General features: G+C 41.0%; 1 protein-coding gene across 3 annotated transcripts; it reads left to right on the forward strand.

Annotated features, from left to right (window-relative positions):
- The first annotated feature begins 113 nt into the window (after window positions 1-113).
- Window positions 114-27,472, forward strand: EXD1 (exonuclease 3'-5' domain containing 1). 3 transcript variants are annotated; one of them, XM_061564141.1, is made up of 11 exons: window positions 114-479; window positions 1,110-1,178; window positions 2,913-2,952; window positions 3,094-3,170; window positions 4,253-4,308; window positions 5,005-5,091; window positions 5,196-5,300; window positions 7,130-7,210; window positions 7,686-7,811; window positions 15,394-15,585; window positions 26,778-27,472. In XM_061564141.1, exons 1-11 carry the CDS (start codon window positions 353-355, stop codon window positions 26,850-26,852), a joined length of 1,035 nt encoding a protein of 344 aa, XP_061420125.1. In that variant the 5' UTR covers window positions 114-352; the 3' UTR covers window positions 26,853-27,472. The 3 variants fall into 3 exon arrangements, with proteins under 3 accessions (XP_061420125.1, XP_061420127.1, XP_061420128.1); XM_061564143.1 differs by having other exon boundaries at window positions 4,292-4,308; XM_061564144.1 differs by lacking the exon at window positions 7,130-7,210.
- Window positions 27,473-27,860: the final 388 nt, after the last annotated feature.

Here is a 27,860-nt window from a genome sequence, read left to right on the forward strand (position 1 = left end):
ACAGGCAGTGCCCAGAGTGGTGAAGTATGGACGGACACAATAACGCGCCACGCGCCACGCACGTGGCGGTGACGACAGCGGCGGCGTCATCGAATCGCCGCGGTGCCCTGGACACGTGTCTGAACGTGGCTCGTGTGACATTATTGTTGTTGTTATTGGTGTGTAGACCACGCTGTGGGTGGGTGGGTGTAACAGACGGAGTGAGCGAGCGATTGTGACCGCGGTTGTTTTGTAAGCGAGCGTCGCTCGGCAGGCGTTTTGCTGATCCTCCCTCTCTACCACCACCTTTTGTCGACGGACACATTCCGTCGTTGTCCGATTATCTTGGCCGTCGTGATTCATTGTCGCCACGATGGAGGCCTTGACTGCAGCTTGCCTCGAGCGGCGAGTCCACGTGGTGGAGTTTGACGTTCGCTTTCGAGGCACCATTAAGTCCATCGATCCGACGAACAAGACGCTGACTCTCGACAAAGTCGAAGGTGAAGTTTGTGTTACCACCGCATTTCGATTTAAAGCTTTCGTGACTGCAGGGATTCATCTTCTTGGTTTTTTCGGTAAAGTCACGTAGCGTCTTCACCTGAAGACGGCTGCTTGCGTTGTAGCCGAAACGTCGTGAGAATTATTTTATTATGTTTTATTATTGTATTACTTACCACCGCATCTCAAGCACATTAAACGCAATTGCATCGGCCGTCTATTAGTATTAAAACGTAGTAATCGGTCGTGTAAAGTCGGCCCCGATGATCGGACGGTTGACAGAAAGTAAAACAAAAATGTCGCGCACGTGGTCGCTACTCGTTGTTGTTGTTGTCTTTTTATTTAAAGTAACGACAAAACGATTGATTGATACGTGTAGGATGGACGTGCTGGATGTTTACTTTCATCTGGCGAAGTTATGCCGTCGTTTAATAGTGGTGGTTTTTTAACGCGTTCGCAAAATCGCATTTTTTTAATGATGGCTGGTGATGAAATCTTACCACTACTTAATCACATTCCTTCCTGGTGCATAATGTAACAACATCAAAGTCTCTCCGCCCGCCCGCCACCACCAAAGCTTTGATGATTTAAAAAAAAAAATAGTCACTTTGGATGTGTGTACTATTTGGCAGTGATCATCGGCGATGCTCAAATGGCATTACCTGGGCTGAAAATGCTGGATGGACAAGGGATATCTTCAAGTAAGTCTGCATAGGACTTTCTGAACCTTTCTAAGATACCACAGTGCAACCAAGATGATTGAAACGGATGTTTAAAATCTCACGCAGTCAGAAACGAATTATTGGGGAATTGAAATATGGTCACGAATTTAATGACTCGGTTATTGGGTAAGCTAAATGGGAATGTAAAGTGTTACTATGTAATCTAATAACTCTTTTTGTTAGATATAAAGAACTCCAAATAGTAATAATGAATAATGTTTAGCCTTTTGCCAATCCGCTTCTGAAGAAATGCCTCACTGAGCATGCCTTGTGATGTTTGACCATTCACCATATTTGTCAGTGTGGGTAAATAGGATGAATTTATGCTGGCTTAATGTTAGCCATGATTTCATTATCGGATAAATTACAATAAATTACAATTGCTTGGGTCATATCAACACATTTGCCAAAAACTGCTGGATTTGTACCTCAATTCTGCTCTCATTTCATAGCTCATAGGAATTTGTCACTCGTGACGACCGCTTCCAATATCCTTGATTTATTTATTTAGCGTGTGCATTTGAGACCGAGCCGAGCAAAGTAGCTCCATCATTTGCAGAATGCAAGTGTCATTAAAACCCGCTGCCAAGTGGCATCGTCTTGTCTGCCATGCACCACCCCAGCGAAAGGACCCAACCCTGTTGGCAGAGTCTTGCTGCAATGCACACAGAGGGACGGAGACCTTTGGGCCAATTCAGGACCTGTTGAGCAGAGCCCTTTCACTTCGCCGCAGATATCAAAACCCAGGCAGGCAAATCGTCGGTATCACTCCTCGTGCCACAGAGGCTTCTGCTGACACGTGGCAGTGGGTGCCCTTGATGACAGACGGGCAGGCTTGCCATGGGAGAATGCCAATGTCTCCAATTATTGTCACTATTTTGCCATACCGTCCGGAGAAGGATGGGTCAACCTGCTTTTCCCGTCAAACTCTGGGTGAGCGTGTCAGGTTTGATACGTTTTGCTGTACTGTAGCATACCTTTCGATTTAAAGCTTTCGTGACTGCAGGGATTCATCTTCCTGGTTCTTTCGGTAAAGCCACGTAGAAGGGAAATAATAAAATAATAAAAATATAATCTTTTATTTTGTCATGTTTTTATTATTTATTATTATATAATATATAATTTTATTATGTTTTATTTTTATTATTTTATTATTTCCCTTCTACGTGACTTTACCGAAAGAACCAAGAAGATGTAGCATACCTGTCAACCCCTTGTCAGTGCCCTACCTTATTAGACCAATTCAGACCTTATTGGTCACCCCGTGCTCCTTATAAACCTCAACGTTCCTCCTACAAAGTCCCATCACAAGGGAGAAACACAAACGGACACAATTTGTTTGTTGTTGCCCGCATTGAAACGGCTGTGCGCCGTATGGACCTGAAAACTCAATTTTCCTGTACAAGAATACGGGGTTAACCGTATGGGTTGACATATGTGTTGTAGCGAGGTGGGGAAGCTGGATGGGTTGTTGGTACAGTACAGTTTTTTTGCCCACTGTAAAGTTAACCACTGCTGTAACCGATTTGTGTTTTTTTTCCCACAAACAGTCCAGGTTATAGAACATTAACTCTCAACACATGGACTGCAATACAATTAACGGCGGTGTAATGCAGACTCGAGACGATGACGCACGCGAGTTTGTACAGGACAGGCCTATAATGTATGAATAAACAGTAATAAACATGTAATTTGTGTTGATCTTATTTTCAGTTACTTTTCTTGATGAAAATCCGGCAAAAGCCTGCAGACGGTAAGGAACGCCGTGTTAATTCCACCGTATTGTGACCATTTGATCAAAGGGAAAACAAACATTGAACTCCAGTAGACCCTTGTCTTAGTAATAATTGTTTGCGTACATTTATTTAATTGCCCATGTGTGCTCGATGAGTAGGCAAGGAGTTGAGAAAGCTGATGCTGGTGTTTCAAGTGGAAATGTCAAGCCTGACAGATATTGTAATAGAATTCCAGGTGAGAGATTCGTTTTGCATTGAGTCAGACATTTAATGATCGCATCTAACAAGAATGAGTGTCTGATTTTTGTTGTCATTTTGACTACGTAGTCCACGTTGTGTACAGTAGACTTGGGTTTAAAGATGGTTATTATTAGAGCTTTGCATCTGATTTTTTAAAGTAATACTTTAACGATTATCGGTTCAGTTACTTGACTAATGGAATAACAAAATTATTTGGCAATAACATGTACATGTTTGCCACCAGAAGGGACGAATTAGGTAAAACTTTGTACCATTCTTATCATCCATGTCACGCTGGGTGTGGCGTATTCTTAGGTTTTTTCAGTAAAGTCACGTAGGTAAAAAATTAAAAGTAAAATAAAATAAAAATCACGACGTTTCGGAGGCAACACAAGCTGTGATGGTTCCACCTGAAGACAGAAGCTTGTGTTGCCTCCGAAACGTCGTGATTTTTATTTAATTTTTATTTTACTTTTATTAATTTAAATTTTTTACCTACGTGACTTTACCGAAAAAACCTAAGAATATCAATCCTTGCAGTCACGAAAGCTTCAAATCTAGAATTAATGGTTGTGGCGTGTAGGGGGTTTCCTGCCTTCAAAAGGCAGAATAGGGCATGCTCGAGAAATCGACCCCCCCAAAAAAAGTAGGGTCGTGTATGACAATCTTTCATCAGTTAATAATGGTAATTGATGACTCATCCTACTTCTCGTCACAACCGGTTTGCAATTCAGTTGGCCACACTTTGTGAAGGGCCCAGTATGATGATGCCCTATCTGCTAATATATTTAGTATGGGCCTAGTGTGCTTTCAATGAATCGCATTATTTTGCCTTTGTGTTTAATTTTGGATTTCTGCTGGATAATTTTATATGCCTTCCACAACTCCCTTGAGAAAATATACCAACTAAATTGCAGTAATCTTCAGTTAAAATGAGCATTGTAAAAAACGGTCTTGATTGTAATAGCAATTGCTTTGTTATAGTTTATTGTAAACCATTGGTGTGCTGAGATTGCGTATTGTTTTGTAAGGTGTATTTGTTTTAACCACCATTCTTTCTCCCCAAATGTATGTCAGGGAAAATTGTGAACTACATCTTAATTGACAAATTTCAAGAGAAGTTTGGATCAGCTGTAAGTCACATGAGCTGCTTTTGTTTTTCTGCTAGTGATGTTTCATTAATAGATAGTTGTACAAACTTTCTTAAAGTACATACAGTACATCTTTATAAAAATAGCAATTCCATTGGTGTGATGTTTGTTTTGAAAAAAAAATTCTGGGGAGTTAGACTTTAATGTAAAGTATGATTTGTATTTGAAATCTAACACAGTTACTTGCACATATCAGTATCATCTCACTCTTGCAGCTGATAACTTCGTAAATCAGATTTCTGACATGGGTTTATGCAGCTCTTATACATTAATGAGCAGATTTTCATGACAAATTATTAATGCACATGTAGACAGATCCGAAACAATAGGTATTTTCATTTGTGGTATAAACACACTAATTGCATTTTATTGATTTAAATTAGTGCACTTTAATTATATTTGGAGAACATGCATGTGAACGCAGTAAAGGGTAGACCCATGTACATTGTGGTTGGTGTTTGGTTCGATGAAATTGCACCCAATGTCCCCATTTTGTGCTCGTCACACATAACATATCAATATGTTAATGTATCATCTGCCACCTATTATTCCTGCACCTCCGATTAGCAAAGATACAAATGAAACCCTTACTGTTTCTGCAATGCCAGTAGCTGTCAAGTGTTTATGCACCACCTTTAACGCGTGACGTGCTCTGGCTTTCGCATTGCTTCATTTCAGATCCAGAACCTGAGTGAGTCATCTGTGATTAGCCTTGAGCTAAATGGAAATAACATTTCCAGATTTGGAAAGCTGTGCTGGCTTCAGGTTGGTAATGTTTCTGCCTGAGCTTTGTCTGCATGATGTTCTGCTTTTGAACGAGTCCCAAAATTACAAAGTTGTTAACGTTGGCGAATCACTTCTGTACACAGGTGTCCACAAAGGAGACTGTTTACCTCTTTGATATCTTGACTCTCGGTTACGAAGCATTCGATTTTGGCCTGCGAAGAATTTTGGAAAATGAGGCAATTTTAAAGGTACGCTTCAAGATTGTTTGTCCGTGGAACATTTAAGTTGTGAGAAATCTGAGCATAAATATTAGACTAAATCTTCAGCGTTGCAATACTTAATCTTCATTGCTTATGCCATACATGCAAAATATCACAATCTTTGCTTTCGTCGCCATAGTTAAAATATGTATATTCCATTTCATATACACTCCCTGGCCTGCTCACCCCATTGGAGCACGTACTTATCTGCAGATAATGGAATAATTTTAAAGTTCAAGAGTCACAAAATACCTAACCTCAAAACTGAATCAAATTTCAGACTATATCAATGGTTTGTGTTCTGAGCAGAAACATATTTCCAAGTACGAACACATAATTAACGAAATATTACTTGGTATTTTGGACACTTTTTTACCCCCTGTATTTTAATATGAAATTTAGGGTGCATCTCATAATCAGGTAGTAGGTGTATATATGTGACCAGATTTATATACAGTAAGCTCTTAATATTAACGGATTTTATAATCGCGGTTTAGCTTATTCGCGATTAATTCTATTGACTTGCTGTTTTACTTTTGAGGGGTTGTATTTTAATATATTCGCGGCCGTAGCAGGCTACGACCCGACAAGTAGTAGTGACATGCGAGTGGCGTACATTATGAGACTGCAAAAGTTGCCCATGTGACACTCTCCTTCAGTCTGCCTTTGTCTGCTACTCTGTTTGCACGCGAGTGCTTTCCTTCACATTTTTGGGGATTTACGTTCTATCGAATAGCTGTTTATTGACATTTGCACTTTAAAATGTTAATATTCATCATTATTTATTGTAACTTAAATAACACTGTATACTATACAATATGTATTCCTTAATATTTACATAGGTTGCATGTTTAAACACTATATGTGTATGTCCCCTAACCATATTTTGCTCAAGCCTTCATTATTAATATTTGAGGATTTAAGTGTTGGCTGTGTTTTCCAGGAGCGTATCCGGCACGAATATTAGGGGTTTATTGTAACTTTATTGATGCCATGCACAAGTTTGGTGTGCACCTTATTCTTCTGAATGTCTTGTAATCTTGAGAATATAGTACGTCTCTGAATTTCACTGCAGATAATTTAATTTTACCTAATTCTCATTCTTAACATATAACTCAGACTCTCTTTGGATTCGAGTTGGTTCATGATATTTTCTAGGTTAACTGCGTTCATTAAATTCTATTGAAAAAGTCACGGGATTATTAAATGACTGGGTATCTTTTTTCCATGATACTGCTGATAAAAACATAATTATCCATTTAAGAGGACATCATGATTTGATATGGCATGTCATATTACGATATCTGAAAAGCTATTCCTCTTAATATCCGTTGACATATGGTAAAGTAATTACCGTAGCTAAGATTTGCCATGCATCATTTTTTTTTAACTGCCATGTGGTGTGCTGTAAGCATGTTTATATCCAGCCATTTCAGCATGACCTACTTTGATCTAAGAGATGTCCCTCTTATGCTGGCAATTATTTTGCTCTCCCTTCTCCATTACCTGCTCTTCAGTCATTCTACCACGAGGTTATATTTTTGGTCTGTATTATCTGGCTCTATTTTCTCAAAGTCAGCCATTAACGGCATTTCAATGATCAATCACTCTGGTTTCACATTAAATCTGTTAGCTCATCAAGTCTGACTTAAGGTTAATCCCTGGGATCGATATGAATTTAAACAGACATGTCAGAATATGCAAATGTGTAATATAATGTGGGCATGTGGTATACAAGTTAAAAACATAGACTTAACACTACAACATGATTTGGTTTTATGGTTTGTATAAAGTAATGGCAACATTTGTATTTTCAGGTGGTTCATGACTGCAGATTTTTGTCTGACTGTCTTTACCACCAATACAAAACATCACTGGCCAATGTCTTTGACACACAGGTGAGTCATTTTACATATGTAATCGATAATGCTAATCTTTTCAACAAGTTGGTAAAAATGTATAACAAAGTACATTGGGTATAATGATTTTCATTTTGTCTTGATAATTAATAAATGCAAATGGAAATACATTTTAAGATTTGTATCTTGTTTTTCTGGAAAAACATTACTGACATTACACCTATTGGTAAACATTGCTGTTACACGTGTTGCATATTTTCTGAATGAGGCCACGTAATATAGATGTTGTGTCAGTGGGGTCATTGCAAAGCATCGGCATGCAAACAAAAATCATACGCTGCGTTTTACAAATTAATATTGCATGCTGTGATGAAATACTGTACGGGTGACATTGCTTCGATTAATTAAAATTACACCAAAATAGGTCTCCTACCTACTTGAATATGCAGATCATGTTGGCTGTGTTCTGCTTGTCTGTTGAAAGGGACTGTGGCTTTGCTGTCTTTGTGAGTAGATTGCAGATGTCATCGTGCGCAAGCAGGAAGCCGGTGGCAAGTGGCCTGACAAATTGAGGCTTCTGCCCGAGTGTTTGTCTCACCATCTCGGACTTCCTGCTGCTGCCTTTCAGACATACAGCGTGGTAAGGGCAAGAATACCACGAACGCATTTGTATTGTGACATAAGTGAAATGCATGCTGTAAATATAATGGCGGCGGCTCGGTTAAACCTTTGAACAAATCATTTGTAATCTTGTCTTATCTCGGAAGTGACATAGGCCTTGAACCTGGATAGTATTTGGATGGGCAACCCCCCCCCCCCTCCATGCTCTCTGCCTTCATTAACCTACACTGATCAGCATGGTGAAATATGGTCAAATAATCCACAAGACCCCATGCGGTGTGGGGAGATCCTCGCCAAGCTGTTGATGCAATAATCTATGGAGGATAAACTATGAAGGGGACAGAGTCCGAAGTAACTTTTGGTTTCCACAAGTCCTTCAAAACATCAGCTATAACCCCACTAAAGCTTGGTTTGGTAGCTCATGTCCCACAAGGAGGTTTTAGCCCCCTCAAAGTTATGGCCATGTTTGACATTCAACCTGAAGCCATTTTGTGGGGTCAACACATCGCACGAGGAGGTAGAGGGTTGCAGAGCTGCATACATAAAGCCAACTACATTATGAACAAGCTCTAGCCATGTCTACTCCTTTAGAAGGAACAATCACTCGAATTGCTTAATGTTTTTGGAAATGTGGCATATATTAAGGTCCACAGCATTACATTAATAGCAAAGCTCTGATGCTTATTTTTGCAAGACTTGTACAGAAGCCCAAACAGCCTATCTGTTTCATAAGTATTTATCGGCCTACTGTCATTCTAAATACAATTTAATATCCTTAGCATCACTCCAAATTGATACACTTCCAAGTTTGTGATCCTACCCCCCTCTACTAAAGGAGATGTGGCTCAGTAAATATTGAATCACTGAGCTTAAATAATTGACCTTGTTTTTCATACCTTATCTGTATCTTCCACCCCACAAATTGTAAGCCACATCTAAATCTTTAAGTGGGAACTTGTGGTTGAGTTGACATGGAAAGACCCATTACCAAAATGGATTATGTTATTGCAAGACTGCGAGGCATGGCAATGGTGTGAGACAGCCTCCATCGATACGGTAATACAGTAATCCCTCGCCACTTCGCGGTTCAAGTTTCGCGGCCTCAGTGCATCGCTGATTTTTCAAAAATATTCATCGAAAAATGAAAATTCAAAAATACCGCCATATCGGCAGCCGTATTGCGGAAAGCAGCGTTGTTTCATCGTGATGCGTGAGAGAAACGGTTTCCCAGGATGCCAGACAGTGAGAAACTCTCTCAGAGGCTTTGTACATACCCACGGGCACTCGGACAAGGCACGTGATTGGTTCCCGGCGCGAGATCGACGAATGAGAGCACCAAATTCCTAGGGGGGCCAATCCTACTTCGCGGATTTTCACCTATCGCGAGGGGTTTTGGTCCCCATTAACCGCAATAAACGAGGGATTACTGTATATCTGATGGGATCATTTCAGGTTAAAATCGTAAACATGACAATTTCATACTGTACTGGACAGGTGAATATTTTTACAGCCTTGTCCCACGTGGTTAAGTTGTGTGGCTTATCCCATAGATGGCAGTGTTGTTCTGCTGTTTGTGTGCGTGGTATCTGTGTCTAAATGTTAATGCACGTGGTTTAATTTATACCGTGAAATGTTCAAACAGGCTTGCAGATGTCAAACAATGAAATCCGCCATTCAAATATGGAAATATTCGACCAAAACATGTTTCTAGTCAGTTACGCTCGTGATTTCTTAAGTGTTTTTGATAATAAATTAGCAACAATAGTGGTACATTGAGGCATCTTGTTTTTCTTACACGTTGACATTTGAAGAAAGAAACCAGTCCTTTCTCAGCCTTGTTTGGCTCCTGAATGCACTCATCCTTTGACAATATTGGAAGTCACAAGACTATCCATACCTGCAGTCTCCCTCCATTGGGAAATGGCTTATTTTTACGCCGAATATTGCTTCGTGTTGCACACGGTGAACACACATTGCAGAGGTTGCAACAGTGCTCTTAATGTAAATGCTTGTGTTTTGTTTTGTCATAAGGATGATGTAATTTTATATCCGAAGATTAAGTTTTAACCTTCTAAGACGTGTGTATCATGTATTATTTCCCTTCTACGTGACTTTACCGAAAGAACCAAGAATATAAGTTTTAACCTCGTTCAACAAAGTTTAAATTTAATCTAGGTCTGTGGTTTTTCAAAACGGAATTTGTTTTCATGATGCGTTTTTATATAATATCCCGTGTCAAAACTGTCATTTAAATGTTTATATAGTGTATTGCAAATTACCATTCACATGTGTTGAAGAGAAGAATACATTGGTGAATGGGGCAACAGAAATAGCTAATGACTTGAAGAAGCACAATTGAAATATGTTTAATGATTTGCCTGAACGAGTAAAAGAAAACGAGAAGTCGGGATCTGTGGCAAAGTGGTTAAAACGGTGCCATATGAACCCGACTACCTGAGTTGGATTTCCTGCCACAGCTTTCATCACTGGCGAGCAATATCTAAACCGGTAAAGGGCCCCCCCTTCACTTTACCAATCTGCATGGATCAGCGTGCAGATGTGTGGTCAAACATCCCCCTCGATTAACACGGCTTGGAGAGGCCTTCGTCCCGTAATGGGTCGACAACGGGCTGTATTAATATATTGTTCATCGTAAAGAGGAAGAATACTTTGAATGAAAGGCATACAGAATGACTGACCTTGATGTTTAAGGGTGAAAAGGGATGTGCACATCAATTTTAGTGCCTTTCAGTATACACACACATGGCCATGCCTCATTAATACACAGAATCCTAATAATAATTGGCACCTTTTAACTTTCGTTTTCTTCTGTCTCACTGTATATTTGTCCCTTTTGTGACAATTCTGCTTTCTTGGCAACGAGCGCTACACCGCCGGCGCACCGTCTTCCAATAGGCTTCCTAAGACGTGTGTATCATGTGTCGTTCATTTCTCGTACAGCAACAGATTTGCGCAAAAAAAGCTTTGTGCGAGGCTGCCTGTTTCGGACAGCAAAGCTCTGTAGTGACTCATTCCTCCGCTGCCGTTTGACTTGCACGAAGCGCAGGAACGCTCCGACTACTGCAATTGACACATCCAAGGACCCGTAAACAATACTGGAGCGCGTCTTGCGCAATGTTTATTTTAAAGTCTCGTTTTTAAACGTGTAATATTGAGCGTCTACGTTTCATAGGATTTTCATTTTTGTTCCATTATCTTTTGATGTGTACACGTGGATTTGTAGTTATTTGTACCTTTTAGTTAAAAGAGAAATAAATACACACAAACACACTCGCTGAAAACCAGTCCGTGCGCGGTGTAATGGACACGCTAAATAATGCATCCCCTATATGGCATGCATAGAGCGCATGGCGCTCTGCAACAAAAGTGTGTGTTTTTGGTGCATTTGTATATTTGCCCCCAAGATGCTGAATGGCAGCTGCGCCGTGTAAACATTGCATGCTTTTCTGCTATATTGCTGGGCACTCGCTGAGGCTTTTGTAGCCTTTGCTTTTCAGCTGGTGGACCTTTAGAGGCAGCCAATCTCAAACAGAGCAGCCCAGGGGGGGGGGGGCGGTGGGGGGGGGGGTGAATTTGACTGCTCGGGCCCCCGTCAGCCCATTGCCGCAGTGGCAGAACCGAAGTTTAATTTATTTCCTTTATTATTATAGATCCATGATGCCATTACGAGATTCACCCGCATGCATTAGTGTGCTGGGGGGGGAAGAAGAGCTTCCCCCACAAAATTAACGATGGCGAAAAGGGCCGTCGGGTTAATACGTGTTTTTAGAATTCCTACTGATCGGAAGAGGAAACAATATCTGGCATCCTCTGCAGCGCTTTGATTAGGGATATCTCTTTGATGCAGGAATGTTATTGAAGCGTACACAAGAGCGGTTTGCAAAAAATAATCTAAGTTATTCAGTAGCCGTCCCCTTTGTGACATTTAAAAAATGTAATTATGTTCAACAGTTGCATTACATTTTCATGATGACTCGTGAAAGTAAATGTCCTTGGTTGGATAGTTCAAAAGCAAATATGATGAGTGGTCAGAAATGTTTGAGTAAGGCATTTTAAAGATACGTAGCCTCACAATGATTTCGTCTCTTGCTTTTTTAGTGATGGAAACCCTAATTTAAATGCACGTATGGTTTCTTACATGCAGGCATAACACCGTAAGCTATCTGTGGACCCATCGTAACTATGCACTTAGGCCTCTATGCCCATAAAGGACCTGGTCATGACAGTCATTTGCAAGCTTTACGTTGTTTATAAAAAAAATTCCATTCAAAGTTAACCTCGAAATAGAGTTTGTGTGCCCTCGTAAATAGTTATGCAGTTGATGTTGATTAACCTCCTCGCTCTTTATAAAGGATGCACTGATGAACTCCACCTTGATTCGCCATCAGTCGGTGTCTATTTTGACAGTTCGCATGCCAAATGTTGGTCCAAGGCATTCATATAATTACTGGTAATTTTTCACGCAACTCGCATCCGTTCTAATGGCCACACTTGATACGCGCGCCCTATGAGCACCCCTATTCACTCATTTGGCTGATTAAGGTGATGCCGATCATTTCACATTGAATGAATGACTGTGTGAGTGAACCTGCCCTTGAGTGATGAATGAAGACTTTGCTTACCTATTATCTAGAACCAGCCAAACCATTACATATCATGCTTTTTTGTATATGGCATCATCGATATCTCTTGTGCGGTATAGGCCTGCGTTTGATTTCTTGTTTAAATGAAGTAAGTGTACCTTTTCCCATTTATATGGTGCACATTTCCACAAATATACAATGTGCATATTTGCACATGCAGAAAGTGGTTGAGCGGCAGAGGGAGGAATAGGTAATTGAAATGCATATTTATGGGACCACAAAGCACATAAACCATTACCAAGGCTGCTGGAATCACATTGCCCCGTGGTAGTATGTTGACAACTGTCTACCTGTTCATTATAGTGGTAGTGCCTGGCTCGTAATTATTGTGACTGGTTTATTGTTCTATGTTGAGTTGACGTTACTTCATTTGTGAAGAGTACGAATGCACGTATACGTGAGCAGCAATAAAAAATATATATAGAGAATGAAATTCAGTACTGCACCTGGAAAAGTTACTTACCGAATATTGGTCTCGTAAAATATATGGTCAAATAAAGTGATAACACATTGTGACTCAATGTAAACAAATTCCCTCCAGAGAGAGTTTAAAACATGAATTTACCCGTAAAATAATTTTCACTCATTTTTATTTCGATTTAAAGCTTTCGTGACTGCAGGGATTCATCTTCTTGGTTTTTTCGGTAAAGTCACGTAGAAGGGAAGTAATAAAATAATAAAAATAAAACATAATAAAACAATTCTCACGACGTTTCGGCCACAACGCAAGCAGCCGTCCTCAGGTGAAAACCAGGTCTGTCGAGGCGACAGCGTCATTCAGGGCCTTTCAAATGTGTCTCATGGCGCTATGGACGAAAGGACAGATAATATACGAATAGGTAAAATTTTGTTTCAGTCATTGACTTGACTAAAACATGATTCCATGATGGTACATTGTACAGACCTTTATCTATACACTGCTGAATAAAGGCCTCCCAATGCTTTTCAGTCATGGGGATTTGATTATACTTCACAATGCTGGTCAGGATCTGTTAGTGTAGACGGTGCCTCGAACTGGTTCAGATATCGCTTGACGCTGGTGTCACCTGTGGCCTGGAATGGATAACGTGTTCAGTGTGCTAACCACTGCACATGAAATCGCGTCAGTAATAATAACATAGATCATGAAACACAATCACGATGGTTGTTTGCGACACTGAGGAGGATAACATCCCAAACCTTAATTTAACAGATGGACGCAAATATTAACCGCCATGAGTAAACTATCCGCTGGCAATTTATAGCTGCATCCTTGGGGACTTTAATCTAATATAACATATTGCGTTGTACAAAATACTTAATGAATATATTACCGTGAGCGCAGGCCATGCAAAACAATTTGACGATGCCTGCGTGCGTGGTTTTTTTTGCCCATTGCTTGCGTGCATTTTTGTTAATTTATGGGACCCTTTTTTCCAATATGAAGATGAAAAAATAATATGGTTTATCGTCTCCGGCAAGTGGATGAAGCCTATTCATTTTTCCCAGAATCTTTGTTATTCGGGCTCTGCAATCATCTGGGTGCGCTCTTAAATGCATTTTGGCTGTCTTTTAAATGAAAACAATAAACAAACGATGCTCTCTGTGGCTCTTGCTTGCATTCTACACACTCACTGTGCCCCTCTGGGCAATAGATACAACACTGACCAGTGCTTTGTTATTGTGCGCTACTGGCATGTGGAAGGGGGTACTGTGTGATAAGCTGTACGTGCGCGTGAAAGCATGCCCCATACTTATGAGCACTGCTGGTGGTGTGGGCAGATCGCCATCAATATTCAAGTAGAACAGCAACTGTTTTGATGCCAAATACTTAAAAAGTGGAGTGATCACCTGCTATGCCCTCCCTTCCACTAATGTTACACTTCATAATTAAGGGCAGTGCTACGAAGTTTGTTGATGTAATGCACGTTTATGATGGAAAATATATGTCCCCTGACTTCTCAAACCTTCACTGACCATAATAGTCAATGAAGTATGGTAAAATAACCTCCGGCCCACACAGTGTGGCAATGCCCCCTCATCCAGCAGTTAATTGACAAGGGCTGTAGGTGTTTAAAATAACGTAAAGGTGCAGCCCTGCAATTCCTTACTCATGCCCTACGCACAGAAGGGCCTCTACCAGAGCTAGTTCTAGAGAGCCCCTCAAGCAGGTTTGGGGCCTACTCGGATTGTAAATGTTGTGGATTTGCTCTCCAACACACCGTTGTGCTGTACTCGTAACGAATCTGCGTGTTCTGGTTTCGTGACGAACCCTTTCTAATTGGCTGTGTTCGCGTGGTTTGCGGCGGCTTTAAAGACGCATTTATATTTATGCGATCTCACCCAAAAAAAACTATATTATTGCCTACTCTTCCTCGCTACGCAGGAATCTTGGAAGAAAAGTCAAGTGTCCGCAGTTGTATCTGTAGATTAATAAAAATCTTCTTGCGATGTTGTGAACTGGTCTTCAGGGCATGAGATGTAATCAAAGAAATGTATGCCGACATTCATAGGTGCAACGTGATGAAATATTGTGTGGCGGGAGTAGATGGGCGACACTGGTTCGTCGGCGCTACGCCTCCTTGGGTACAATTTGTCTCGGGGTTTTGCTTTTTAAATCCTTTATATTAAGTTCGCTTGCTTGCTTACGACCGTGCAAATCTTTCGGTCGTTTTTTAACCCACTTCCCGTGATCCAATCGAGCTGACGTTTTGCACACAGACTCGTTGTGCGTGACAATGTATTTTCGTGAATTTTTTGTTTCCAAAATTTTACACTTTTTAGGAAAAAATAAAAATTTTTTAATTACCAATTGCTTAATGGTGGCAGGCATTCATCTGACCCATAGGTGGCAGCCATCTCAAGCCAGAGGACGAGAGGACTCTAGCCACCATGCATATAAAGGATTTATAGTGAAAAACTTTGTTTTTACGGGTTAATTTTTTGCTCGTGACCCAGGCCAGCGCGACGGTGTGGACGATGCGCCCCAGCCACTCGGCACTCCTCCATCTGGCTGCTCGACACATGCCTGAACTGCTGGCGCTCCGCACGGTGTTGCTCGACAAGCTGATGGTGCCCTTTACAATACATGTCGGTCACAGCCTCGACATTTACCGTGCCCAGCCAGACCACGTGCTGTGCCAAGTGAAGGTACTTGCATGCAAGTTTTGCATCTCTGTCAATCGTCGTCGGTTGTCGTTGCCTCGTTTTGTGTGTATGGGCGTGCGTTCACGTGCGTTTGGGTTGCATTCTTGAAAAACCCGAATGTGAAGTGAAAAATCGTATATTGCAGTAAACGTATTAATATTCGTGGGGAATGCATTCCTGAAAAATGGGCGCGAATATTTAATCCGTGAATGTTAAGCTTATCAGGGCAATAGGGTTAGGGGACAAACGTTTATTGTGTTTAAACATACAACCTCTGGTATATAACAATGGATACATATACTGTATAGTACTATTGTGTTATTTAACTGACATTTAATAATGATGAGGAATATAGGTTTAAGGGTAATAAACATTACTTTTATATATAAATACATACATACATTGTATTATATTGTGTTATTAAACTTGCCTTGAATAATGATGCACACAAACGTTACAGATGCAAATATGAATAGATAATTGAATATACAATTCTAGATTTGAAGCTTTCGTGACTGCAAGGATTCATACTCTTAGGTTTTTTCGGTAAAGTCACGTAGGTAAGAAATAAAAAATAAAAATAATAGAAATAATAGAAATAAAATAAAAAAATCATGATTTATAATTTTATTTCTATTCATGATTTATTTTCTATTATTTCTATTATTTGTATTATTTATTTTTTACCTATGTGACTTTACGGATAAAACCTAAGAGTATGAATATTATACAGTATATGCAAGCTTAACATTTAATGATGATTATAAAAGAAAGGATTCGCGTGTAAACAGTGTGGCAGACGGAGAGGTAGAGCATCGCGTGGGTACCGCCCTGGTCCCACCCTTTACAATGCTCCCATGCACCACAACTCCTTGTTGGGTTAGGAGCATGGTACGGCCACGCATATTTAAACAACCCCGCGAATTTCAAATAACACTGCACTATTTTTTTCCAATTACTGAAAACCGTGGTCATAATGCCCGCGAATTATTAAGGGTTTGCTGTACACCGAAACATTTTCCCATAAGGTCCCATTATAGCCTAAGATGCATACCTAAAAAAATATATTTTCTGACCTAAAACTTACTAAACTTACACTTTGCAACACAACTAAGATATGTTCATGCATAAATATTGAGAATAAGTGGACGGATAATTAAAAACAAATACTGTACGTTGTTATTCACTCACCAGGAACTGCTGCACGGCGTGCGAGGTGATGCTTCGCCGAAGGCGGTGGAGGGGTCACTGGGAGGGTTAGGGGGGAAAGGGCATCAGGGAGCTTATTCCTCTCCCTGCGTAATAACGAATAAAACGAGATGTAAACCGTAAAAAAAAAAAAGTCTTAAATTATGACCGACGTAATAACGAATCGTCGTAAATAGAATTCAGTGAAAGTTGGCGCCTGGATGCTGTGCTAAATTATCTTGAAGTAAGTGTATGTCTTGGAGGCCTTTTTAAATACAGGTATGATGAAGGGTTGTGATTAGAAGGCCTGTGACATGTGTAGCCCCTGTCTGCATGAAATAGTTGCCAGATATCCGTGCTTGAACCACAAATGCGCTTCCCTCTGTATTTAGCTAAATGAAATTAAATGCGTAATTTTGGACTGCTAGGACAAGTTGGTTTGGGGCAGGGGCACGTCGTTAGAAGGGACAATGGCTGACCGGTGGTGGAGAATAATGATGCGGTGGCAGCCCAAGGGGAGGGGAATGCACTCAAGCCAAGGGGATATCCAATGTGGAGATGGAGCGATGAAATTGGGTCGTGTGCAAGTGTCCAGTGGATTGTACGATGGGAGCATGACAGATTGCGATGATTTTGGGAAGCCTTCATCCAGCAGTGGATTGATCATGGTTGGCATTGATCTAGACATCAGCACGCGCGTCTTAATTACGTTTGAGTCGAGAGTTTGTTCCATGTACGTTCCAAATATCGCATTAATGACCATGGTTAGGGATGGGTTTTGTGCACTTTACAGCTACAGTATTAGCAGACAATTATAATTTTGAGGCCTTTCTGTATTTTGCTAGTAGTTCATTTATTATTTTTCAAAGTGCATTTATTAGGTATAGCCCTGTGAGCCATTCGGCTCTTGAATCGGGTGCAACCGCAACAAGCAAAAAAACCAAAACATGAACAAGAAAACATCTTAAAGTGACTATGTGCAAACAGAAAATCCAAGAAAAGACAGCAAAATATTGCAGAAAAAATCACTGTACACCAACCCTGTGCAGATATCCCAGTGGGATGCAAGTCAAACAACAACCACAAGACAACTTAGATTAAGGCAATCCGTCTAACTCTGTACTACAACAAACAAACATGGCCAAACCAAAAAACTTTTCGAAAATCACCAAAATAAAGCCATAAAAGCAATGAAACAGTGATCATAGGAACTGTGACCGAATTTTCACAATAAACGACGTAAACAACATGTACCACCAAACTCTGCAGCCATAGCTGGCTGCATGAGTCACTCCACAACAGTAGGAGCATCAGTCGGAGTATCAACATTTTTCAATGCACCTTTAAGATCAGCGCAGTAAATCAAAACACAGATCATACTTTGCATACTTTGTGCATAACACATGGATTCATGACAGGGAGATCAATAGATGTATTCAGTTGTGTATTCTCTTTGATGTATTGCATAAACCACTTTGAAAGGGTAGAGAGAGGTGAACTTTAGCTGTTACGTAAGCGATGGGTGTTTGAGGCAGGATTAATGTCCGTGTTACTCTATTGGTCAGAGAGGTTCGGACTTTTGTTAAACAACTAGAAAATAATTGTCTAGCCTTTGAATTAATCCTTTTTTAATTTCAACATAGTTTCTCATTTCATCTGTATTGCGAGTGTAGTCAATATTATTATCGGCCTGTACTTTATTTCTATTGGATTTTGTCCATGTTTGGGATTGTAGTTTTTTGTCATTTACAGTGCTTTAAGCCATTTCATAATCAGATTGAGAATCGCTATTTTGAGTGGAGGAATCCGATGAGCTATGAAGCTCTTTGTTACAGATGTCCAGTAGGGCCAGAAATGTGCATTATAAATTAAAGATGTTTATTGGTTTATGGATGGTGGTAGGAATTTAATGGAGGAATAGGACAAGTAACTTGGAAGTTTGGAATCTAAGTTGGCCAGAAAGTAGCTGAGATGTTATTATGAAGAGGAGGGTGCTATGTAGGGCAATTAAATTCAAGATTTATGAGTTCATAATAGTGCAGTGTGAAAACCACTGTGCCACCACTCCACCTCATTAGTCGGTGTCGTATAATTCTCGATTTGAAGTTTTCGTAACTGCAAGGATCCATACTCTTTGGTTCTTTCGGTAAAGTCACGTAGGTGAAAATGATGACGGAAGCTTGTGTTGCTTCCGAAACATCGTGATTTAATTTCGTTATTTCTATTCTATTTAACTTTTTTTTATTTTTTTATTTTCACCAGTGTAGTATAGTTGTGTAGTTTTAGTGTGTGTGTTTTTGTTTTCCTGTATCATGGACAATGTGCGCGCGTGAGAATAAGACGACGTGCTGTTATGTTTGTGGGGATGGATCGCGAAGTTTAGGGGAATCCCACGTGTGAAAGAAGACCAAAGAGAGCCGGCACTAAATTGTGAAACCATACGGTTCGCTGAGGAAACCTCAGCGAAGATGTTACTCGGCTTTAGGTTGTGGCCAAGTGCAGAATCATACGACGAGGTTGTTTCATGAACAGTTAAAGTAATTGCGTGAATAAATAAAAATGATAGGTAGACATTGTGAAAAGATTGTCTGAAACTGTAAATCTAGTGGAAATTAGCATGTAATCAAGTTGTAATAAATTGGTATGTTAATATTACATAATTGATATTTGGCCATTCTATGCAAAAGTGGGCCATAATGTGGCAATCTTTTAGTCATACGATGGGATATACATTACCGATACAAATAGTTCCTCCTGGTTAAAAACAGCTGGTCAGCTGGATTGCATTGTGCGCGTACAAATATGTGGTGGCTCGCTCACATGCCTGCATGCTCTGCGCGTGGTGCAAAGGTGCAGAGATTGCTCATATGCTGGCCCACACACTGTTGCGTGTGCATGCATGCGGACACACGCACGTAGGTGCACTTAAAAAGCCTTGCTTCAATTACTCCCACGCACACACACACGCACATCAGATTGCCTTAAGTTAACTTTACATGAAGCCATGCATAATGGAATAGCTGCTATTCGAGTTAAACATTTTATGTAACCAATAAGGTGCCCTTTTACCCTCGTTATAATGCTCACATCTGTATGGATGAGATGTAAGCCGTACAATGATAGACTGGTGTAAGGCTATCCAGAGCAGTTCTGCGTGAGGATTATTGAAAATAAAAGGTAAAAGTGCAGCCCTGTACTTGCTTGCTCATGCCACTGGTCCGTGGAAGGGCCTTGATAAAGAGGGAGCTCTAAAGAGCCCCTCTGCAGTCTACATTTACCTACTCTTACAAATGTACCCTCTGTAGAGTTATACTGGTAGGAATCTCCTGGTTACACCAGCCCACAGGGGATTATTGAGTCCGTCATGCAGGGAGGGGCTGGGAGGGGAGGGTGGGGAGGGGCTGGGTGAGGAGAGGAGGGGCTGGGTGGGGAGGGCAGGGGCTGGGTGGGGAGGGGCTGGGTGGAGGGGTGGGGCTGGGTGGGGAGGGGCTGGTCACCCCGTGGTGCCCTTATAAAACTCAACGTTTAACCTCCTCACGCCGGCTTGTACCCGCCCTCACAGTCGGGCATATTTGCGGAATACACCACGCCGCCGTTGACCCTGGCAATTGACCGAGCAACCCAACGTTCCTACCAGCTCCCTCCGCAGGAATGTGTCATCGGTAAGCTGCCATAATAAAACGAAGAGACAATTGCGTCGTCGAGTTTGCGTTGACCAGCCCTCGCTGAGCAGCATTGTGGGAATACCCACACTTTAACCCCACCAGCATGCGCGACCTGCCGAGCAACTGACTGGTGTGTACCCCGTTTCTACAGCTGGGTGGATAGAGAAGTGGAGAGGGGGGTATTTAAGAAACATGTCCCATTGTTTGAACTGCCATGCCAGGAGATCAAACCAGCAACCTCTGGAATGCAAAGTCCAGTGTGGTAACAATTACACCACAGCAGCATCCATTGAAAATGAAAGAAATTGATAAATGGTTCCGCAGGAGCTGACACCACTCCCATGTACCAGAAAATGCACACGTGTTCCATAATCGAGCTGTCTTTTGCAAGGCTATTGTGGGCAACTCGTGACTAAACATGGCCATTGTAGTGCTGCTGCATTTAGTAATTGCTGTGCACTCAGGAGCAATATCAATAATACAAACTACGGCAAATGGGACAGAAATTATGTAATCATAAAAAGCATAACTGTGCTATATTTAGACATATTTTGCAACACAGTGCTTTTAAAGATAATTTACAGGCCTTTGTCAATTCACTGCTGGATGAAGTCCTCGCCGTGTCGGTCGCGGGCATTATTTGACCATACTTCACTACGCTGGTCAATGAGAGTTGGTGAAGGCGACTTTAGGATGTGAACATTTTCTTAATTTTATTGTTACAGCTTACCCACATTCGGACCATCAGTTGGCACTTAATCATTTTCATGGGCCACGTGTAGAATGTTTTGGGCGACGTGTGGCTGCCTTGTGATTAAAGGCTCTACCCCACTTCCCTCCAGTCCTTCCAGCCATACGCATTAACGGCATGGCTTGAGATTTAAGTGGCAGACCAGTGACACATTTTCTAATTACAACACGGCCATAAGATTGTGCAGATGGTAATAGCGCCTCGGAATGTACCGCTAAACCCTGCTGGGAATGGGTGTTGCGCAAGCAGCCTGCAACTGGGGCCCGTGGCGCCCGCACACATGCTTTGCGGACATCGTTTGAGTGGCATTTGCTCTAAAGCAGGGGTCCTCAAACTTTTTAAACAGGGGGCCAGTTCACTGTCCCTCAGACCGTTGGAGGGCCGGACTATAGTTAAAAAAAAAACTATGAACAAATTCCTATGCACACTGCATATATCTTATTTTGAAGTGAAGAAACAAAACGGGTACAAATACAATATTTAAAATAAAGAACAAGTAAAGTTAAATCAACAAACTTGCCAGTATTTCAATGGGAACTATGGGCCTGCTTGTGGCTAATGAGATGGTCAATGTCCGGTTCCATATTTGTCACTGCTAGTCGTAACAAGTGATGCAAGTGTGCATCCGTTAGTCTAGATCTGGTTGGAGATTTCAAATGTTTAATTCTGGAAAAAGTCTGTTCACAGACATAAGTGCTGCCAAAGATGGTTGCCATTTTGAGTGCATGGTTCCTGAGATGAGGATATGTCTCAGAGGGGAGAGATGCATTGAAATTATGAAGGCTGCTTGACATGAATGCGTCTTTCAGAGAGTCACAATTCTGCAGTTCAGCCAGTTCCATTTGGTAAATTGTATCCACATTTTCAATGTCAATAGAAAATGGATTACGGAAAAGCTGTATGTCCTGTTCATGGAGATGAAGCTCTTTAAATCCAAATTGGAACTCCTTTTGCATTTTTTCCAGTGAATCCACACATGTTTTGTTTGGGAATGCAACCAATGGTTTTTCCGCTAACAGATTTTGAGTTGTGGGGAGATGGCAGAAGTTTTCCTCCTTCACTTGTTTGATGAGGAGGCCTAATTTTACTTCAAATGCTTTGACATGTGATTGCATATCACAGATGAGCTTCCCCTTTCCTTGAAGTTGCACATTGAAACTGTTGAGTAGCTCTGTTACATCTGTCAGAAAGGCAATGTGCCATTTTTATTCTGCATCATTGAGCTCTGGTACTTCTTTGTTTTTTTAAAGCAGAAAAGCTGTAATCTGTGGAAGTAAGTCATAGAAACGTTTCAAAACTCTCCCTCGACTCAGCCAACGGACTTCTGTGTGATACAAAACATCTTCATAGTCAACATTTAGCTCAGACAGAAATTCCTGAAATTGTCTGTGGTTTAGTGCATGAGCTCTAATGAAGTTAACACAAGATACCACAATTTTCATAACAGAGTCCCACTTCAGTGATTTACTACACAGCGCTTGTTGGTGGATGAGGCAATGTATGGCTATTGGATGAGAATGGTTATGTTTGTCCATCTCTTGGTTAATGCTAGCAATTACTCCTTTCTTAGACCCCACCATGCTAGGAGCACCATCAGTTGTCACACTGGCTAGTTTAGCCCAGTTCAGCTCCAAACTATTCACAGTTTGGCAAACTTTTTCATAGATATCCTCTCTTCTTGGTTCTTTCGGTAAAGTCACGTAGAAGGGAAGTAATAAAATAATACAAATAAAACATAATAAAATAATTTGCATATCAAGAGGAATTTAGCATATTTATGGGAAATGCAGGAATGTGATTAGTACTACATATGCAGCACGGGCATATGTAGTACTAATCACATTCCTGCATTTCCCATAAATATGCTAAATTCCTCTTGATATGCAAATTATTTTGTCAAGGCGCTCTTTCCCCCGTTTCCAACCCAGCTTATATATGCTCCAAGCTCGTGTGCTGTTTCATTCAGACGCTGTCTCCCCGACAGACCTGGTTTTCACCTGAGGACGGCTGCTTGCGTTGTGGCCGAAACGTCGTGAGAATTATTTTATTATGTTTTATTATTTTATTATTTCCCTTCTATGTGACTTTACCGAAAAAACCAAGAAGATGAATCCCTGCAGTCACGAAAGCTTTAAATCGAAAGATATCCTCTCCTGTAGATGTTCCTTTGATGCTTTGCAGTGCAGCAAGCTCTTCTGTGACTTCGAAATAGTCATTCGTCCCACGAATAAAAATTAGAAGTTGTGCAGAATCACGAACATTATTGCTTTCGTCGAGTGCCGAGGAAAAATAGGAAAGTTTTTTTGTGGAGTTTTGCAAATGCTGATGCAAATTGTCTCCCATTTCTTCAATCCTCCGTGTAATTGTAGGTCCTAAAAGACTCACTGTACTAAATAAATCGGCCTTCTCTGGACACATCTCTTTGGCAACAGAAAGAAGGCATTCTTTAATAAATTCTCCCTCCAGGAATGGTCTGCCAGTGCACGCTATTAGCTTGGCAACTTGAAAACTTGCTCGCAGTGATGAAATATTTATCTGCTTCTGCTTCACAAAAGTATTTTACTGAGTTGTTAATGTATTTTTCAGTTTTAATATTTTATCTTTTCTCACTTCTCCGACCAAACAATCATATTTATCTTTATGTTGAGTTTCATAGTGTCGACGTAAATTGTATTCTTTGAACACAGACACTATATTCTGGCATATCAGACACACAGCTCTTTCCTTGTACTGCATGAAAAAGTAATCATAAGTCCACTGTTATTTGAATATCCTACACTCCGAGTCAATTTTTCTCTTTCTTGACATCATTGTTTCCTAGGGAGTCAAAATTGCTATTAGTAAAATACCAATATATATAGTGCTACAAAAACAATATACCAGCAATAACTTTGCCCACACAGAGACATCCAGACTGCACTGCCCATCAATGCAGTCTGATTGGGGGAACTCCGCCCCCTCTCTCTCTTCCACCAATGACCGTCCTTCTCATGTAGAAAAAAAGTAACAGACAGGCAGCGGCGGAAAAAACACCCGGCGGGCCGGATAAATATCCTCGGCGGGCCGCATGTGGCCCGCGGGCCGTAGTTTGAGGACCCCTGCTCTAAAGCGTCTCATTCGGCCCAATTTCTGGACAAAGAATCACTCGTCCTTTGCTTTTTGGTCATCATTAGGTAATGCTATGCCTTATGTATGCATTGCAGAGTTTGACATTTTCTGAGTAGAATGTGATATTCATAAGCATCTGCATTGGTTTTTACAAGCAACCGGTGCTTGTAAGTTACATTCTCGACTGTCATATTGCACGAGCACTTTGATTTGTTGCGTGTATTGAGTTATAAAACCTCCCCTCCACATTCTCCTTTCCACTTCTATTACCCTCCTGCCTCTTTATAGTAATAAAAAAATGTAAGGCTTCTAAGCTATTGCGAATTTAGATAATTGCAATTTTTTTTTAATCATACGATGCATGTCCTGCATACGTAACGTCGACATATTTTTTGTTTAAAGAAGCACATCACAATGAGGGCTGGTTTATCATGTAGAAATACACACCTACATGATGGTCGTTATTCGTAGCCCAAAGCACTATAGAGGCATGAGGCTATGTTGCTATGTGTGCGTCTTTATTTCCGGTTTGTCCCGTGACCGAGTGAATGGTTATTGCCACGGTGGTCAAGTGCCGTCATGCCTCCTACGCCAGGTGCACGGTTATTGCCGGGGAGATCTCCGCATCGCCAAATGGAATCCAATGATTTGGGAGACGTGGGTTGGTGAATCACTGACAGGCGTGAGACTTTGAAACCCACTGGGCTGTGAAGTGGCCTGTGGATGCGGGTTTGTAATTACGTCTGGACCCTTGAATGGTATACTCCTGGCAAAAAAAAACACAAACAATGTATCTAATTGCATTGGTTTCTCCCCCTGCATGCAAAACATTCCTTAAAGTGGAATTGACAAAATTTACAAATGCAGGACCCTCTTGAAAAAAGATTATTGAGACTATTTACGCCTTCCTGGATTAATGAATGGCATCATTGTAATATTATTTTGAAATAGCTTAATTTCAGCATCTTAATTTGGAATCCAACTTGTTAATGTGACTGAAAGGTTTCAGCACTTCACTATTCAAAGCTCACCTCTAGCCCCTCCCCGCCACACTTTGTGCCATCTCCTCCTGACACGTTGCTTTCACCACGATGTCACGGGATGAAGAAATTCCATACTCAACTCTGTAGCTAGCAGCGTATCACCATGTGGCAGACATGAACCCTGGTTTAATCGTGGATTTAAACATAGGAGATCAGCGGATCCTGGCTCAATGCATCAGACATGAGCTGCCCGGCAACCTTGTACCGTGGGACCTTCACATTGAACATAAACGCTACCTCCTGTGCTGTGGATTTCATCATATGTCCAAATGAAAGAATGTGTCCTCAGGGGTGTTGACAGAATGAAAGGTGGGGAGTCCAAAGCCGCCATGCATTATGGGTGGTGGCGGCAACCTTAAGAGGATTTTTTTTACATCGGAGAGATTGACTGCGATTGATTGATTGATTGGTATTTGAACAAGACAGCTAAATCATGGGATAAATTAAATGATTGAAGGACATTTTATTGCATCCGGAGGAAATGTGCTTATATGAAGTGCATTTTGGGGAAGTAGTTATTGATATTTGAGTTGAGACCAAACATTCATTTAATCAGTGATCCTGTAGCATCATTTCAGGACTAGGCCATGTTGTACTGGTGTTAAAGACAAATTACGTGCTACCAGTAAAGTCACGTATAAAGAGAAAATAATAAATTAAATACTAGCATACGACGTTTCGATTGCAACACAAATCTAAGTATACTAGATTTGTGTTTCTATTTCATTTATACCTAATGATGATTGCTTGTGTTGCAATCGAAACGTCGTATGCTAGTATTTAATTTATTATTTTCTCTTTATACGTGACTTTACCGAAAGAACCAAAGAGTAATTCCTGCAGTTACGAAAGCTCCAAATTAAGTACGTGCTACCATTTTATAACTGATATTTAATTGTAACCAGCATTCTTCTAGAAAATCCACACTGTCAAATATTTCACAATATATTTTTCAGGTTAATCCACTCTACCTGAATTTCCCTGCCGTGCCATGTCAGTCATGGGTTTTGTTTGACCATACTTCACCATGCTGACCAGTACAGGTGTGTGTGGTGGTGGTGGAGAGTGGTACACGTTTAGATATCTCTCGTCACTTATGTTGCCATGGCTGAGAATCGAACCCGTGGATCAAAATACACGTACGGCCCTTTTATATTGTAGGATGGTCTCATATGAATTACAATGTGTTCATAATGACGATTCTATGTTGTGATTGTATTCGTGTTAAATTGTCACTGCCGGTAGGCATCTAATTTCCTCTTGCTTGCAGCACCCAATTTTGCTGAAGTCAAAATATGACTTGTCCCATTCCCTCATTCAACACGGGAGGCCCTGCCAGTAATAATAATCAGAGCACCGTGCGATTTGGATTTAATTGATGGACCTGCGTGTTAATGAGTCTGTCTGTTTGCTTTGCCCCCCCCCCCCCGCCTCCTTTAGCGTGACAGCCTGGAGCTGCCCCAGTATTTGCTGTCCCATCTGCCTGAAGAAAACTGGGCCAAGAATGGGAAGTGATAAGCACAGGAATTGGTTGGACTGAGCAGTCTGCAACTTTGTAAGCGAGCTGCGCTGTGCAGTCCGCCCTGTACGAGTCGTCATAAGGAAGGAGTGAAGATAAATGTTTCTCGGCCAGGGTACTGGATAATTTATCCTGATACTGTAAACGCATATGCATCACTTAAACAATAGCATAGGACTGCCATCTTGCAACCGACAGTTACAACTCAAAATAACCATGAACCTTTCGATTTAAAGCTTTCGTGACTGCAGAGATTCATCTTCTTGGTTCTTTCGGTAAAGTCATGTAGAAGGGAAGTAATAAAATAATAAAAATAAAACATAATAAAATAATTCTCACGACGTTTCGGCCACAACGCGCAAGCAGCCGTCCTCAGGTGAAGACCAGGTCTGTCGGGGAGACAGCGTCTGAATGAACACATCCTCTATGAATATACAAACAGCTCTCGGCAGTTTCTGAAGAAGCACATTGGCGGCCCTCTTGTCTTCAATCACCATCAAAATAGATTTGAGCAAATGTGACCGTGTGACAGGCAGCATTGATACAGATAGACATTCGTGGATCGAGCGGCTAAAGTATAATCATAATCAACGTTTTTGGGTTTAGATCGCGTTTATTTATAAATGTGTCATAACCCTCCACCACCCGACACGGCCAATCAGTAAAAATGTGTCACGTTGACAAAGACAAATAGTTCACTGCTTTAGCCCACCGGTGTGTTGAAGCCACAACATTTACAATTTGAGTACTTGAAGCCACAACATTTACAACACACCGGTGGGCTAAAGCAGTGAACTATTTGTCTTTGTCAACGTGACACATTTTTTTTACTGATTGGCCGTGTCGGGTGGTGGAGGGTTACGACACATTTATAAATAAACGCGATCTAAACCCAAAAACGTTGATTATGAATAACATTGGTCGCGAAAGCCTACGTGTTAAACTGGCTAAAGTACAAGTTGGCACAGTGGGAAGCACAGGTGATACATCTGCCATTCTTCCCA

The sequence above is a fragment of the Lethenteron reissneri genome, chromosome 32, assembly GCF_015708825.2.
Source record: "Lethenteron reissneri isolate LAM-NWPU_2019-01 chromosome 32, ASM1570882v1, whole genome shotgun sequence".
In the NCBI taxonomy this organism is placed as follows: domain Eukaryota; kingdom Metazoa; phylum Chordata; class Hyperoartia; order Petromyzontiformes; family Petromyzontidae; genus Lethenteron; species Lethenteron reissneri.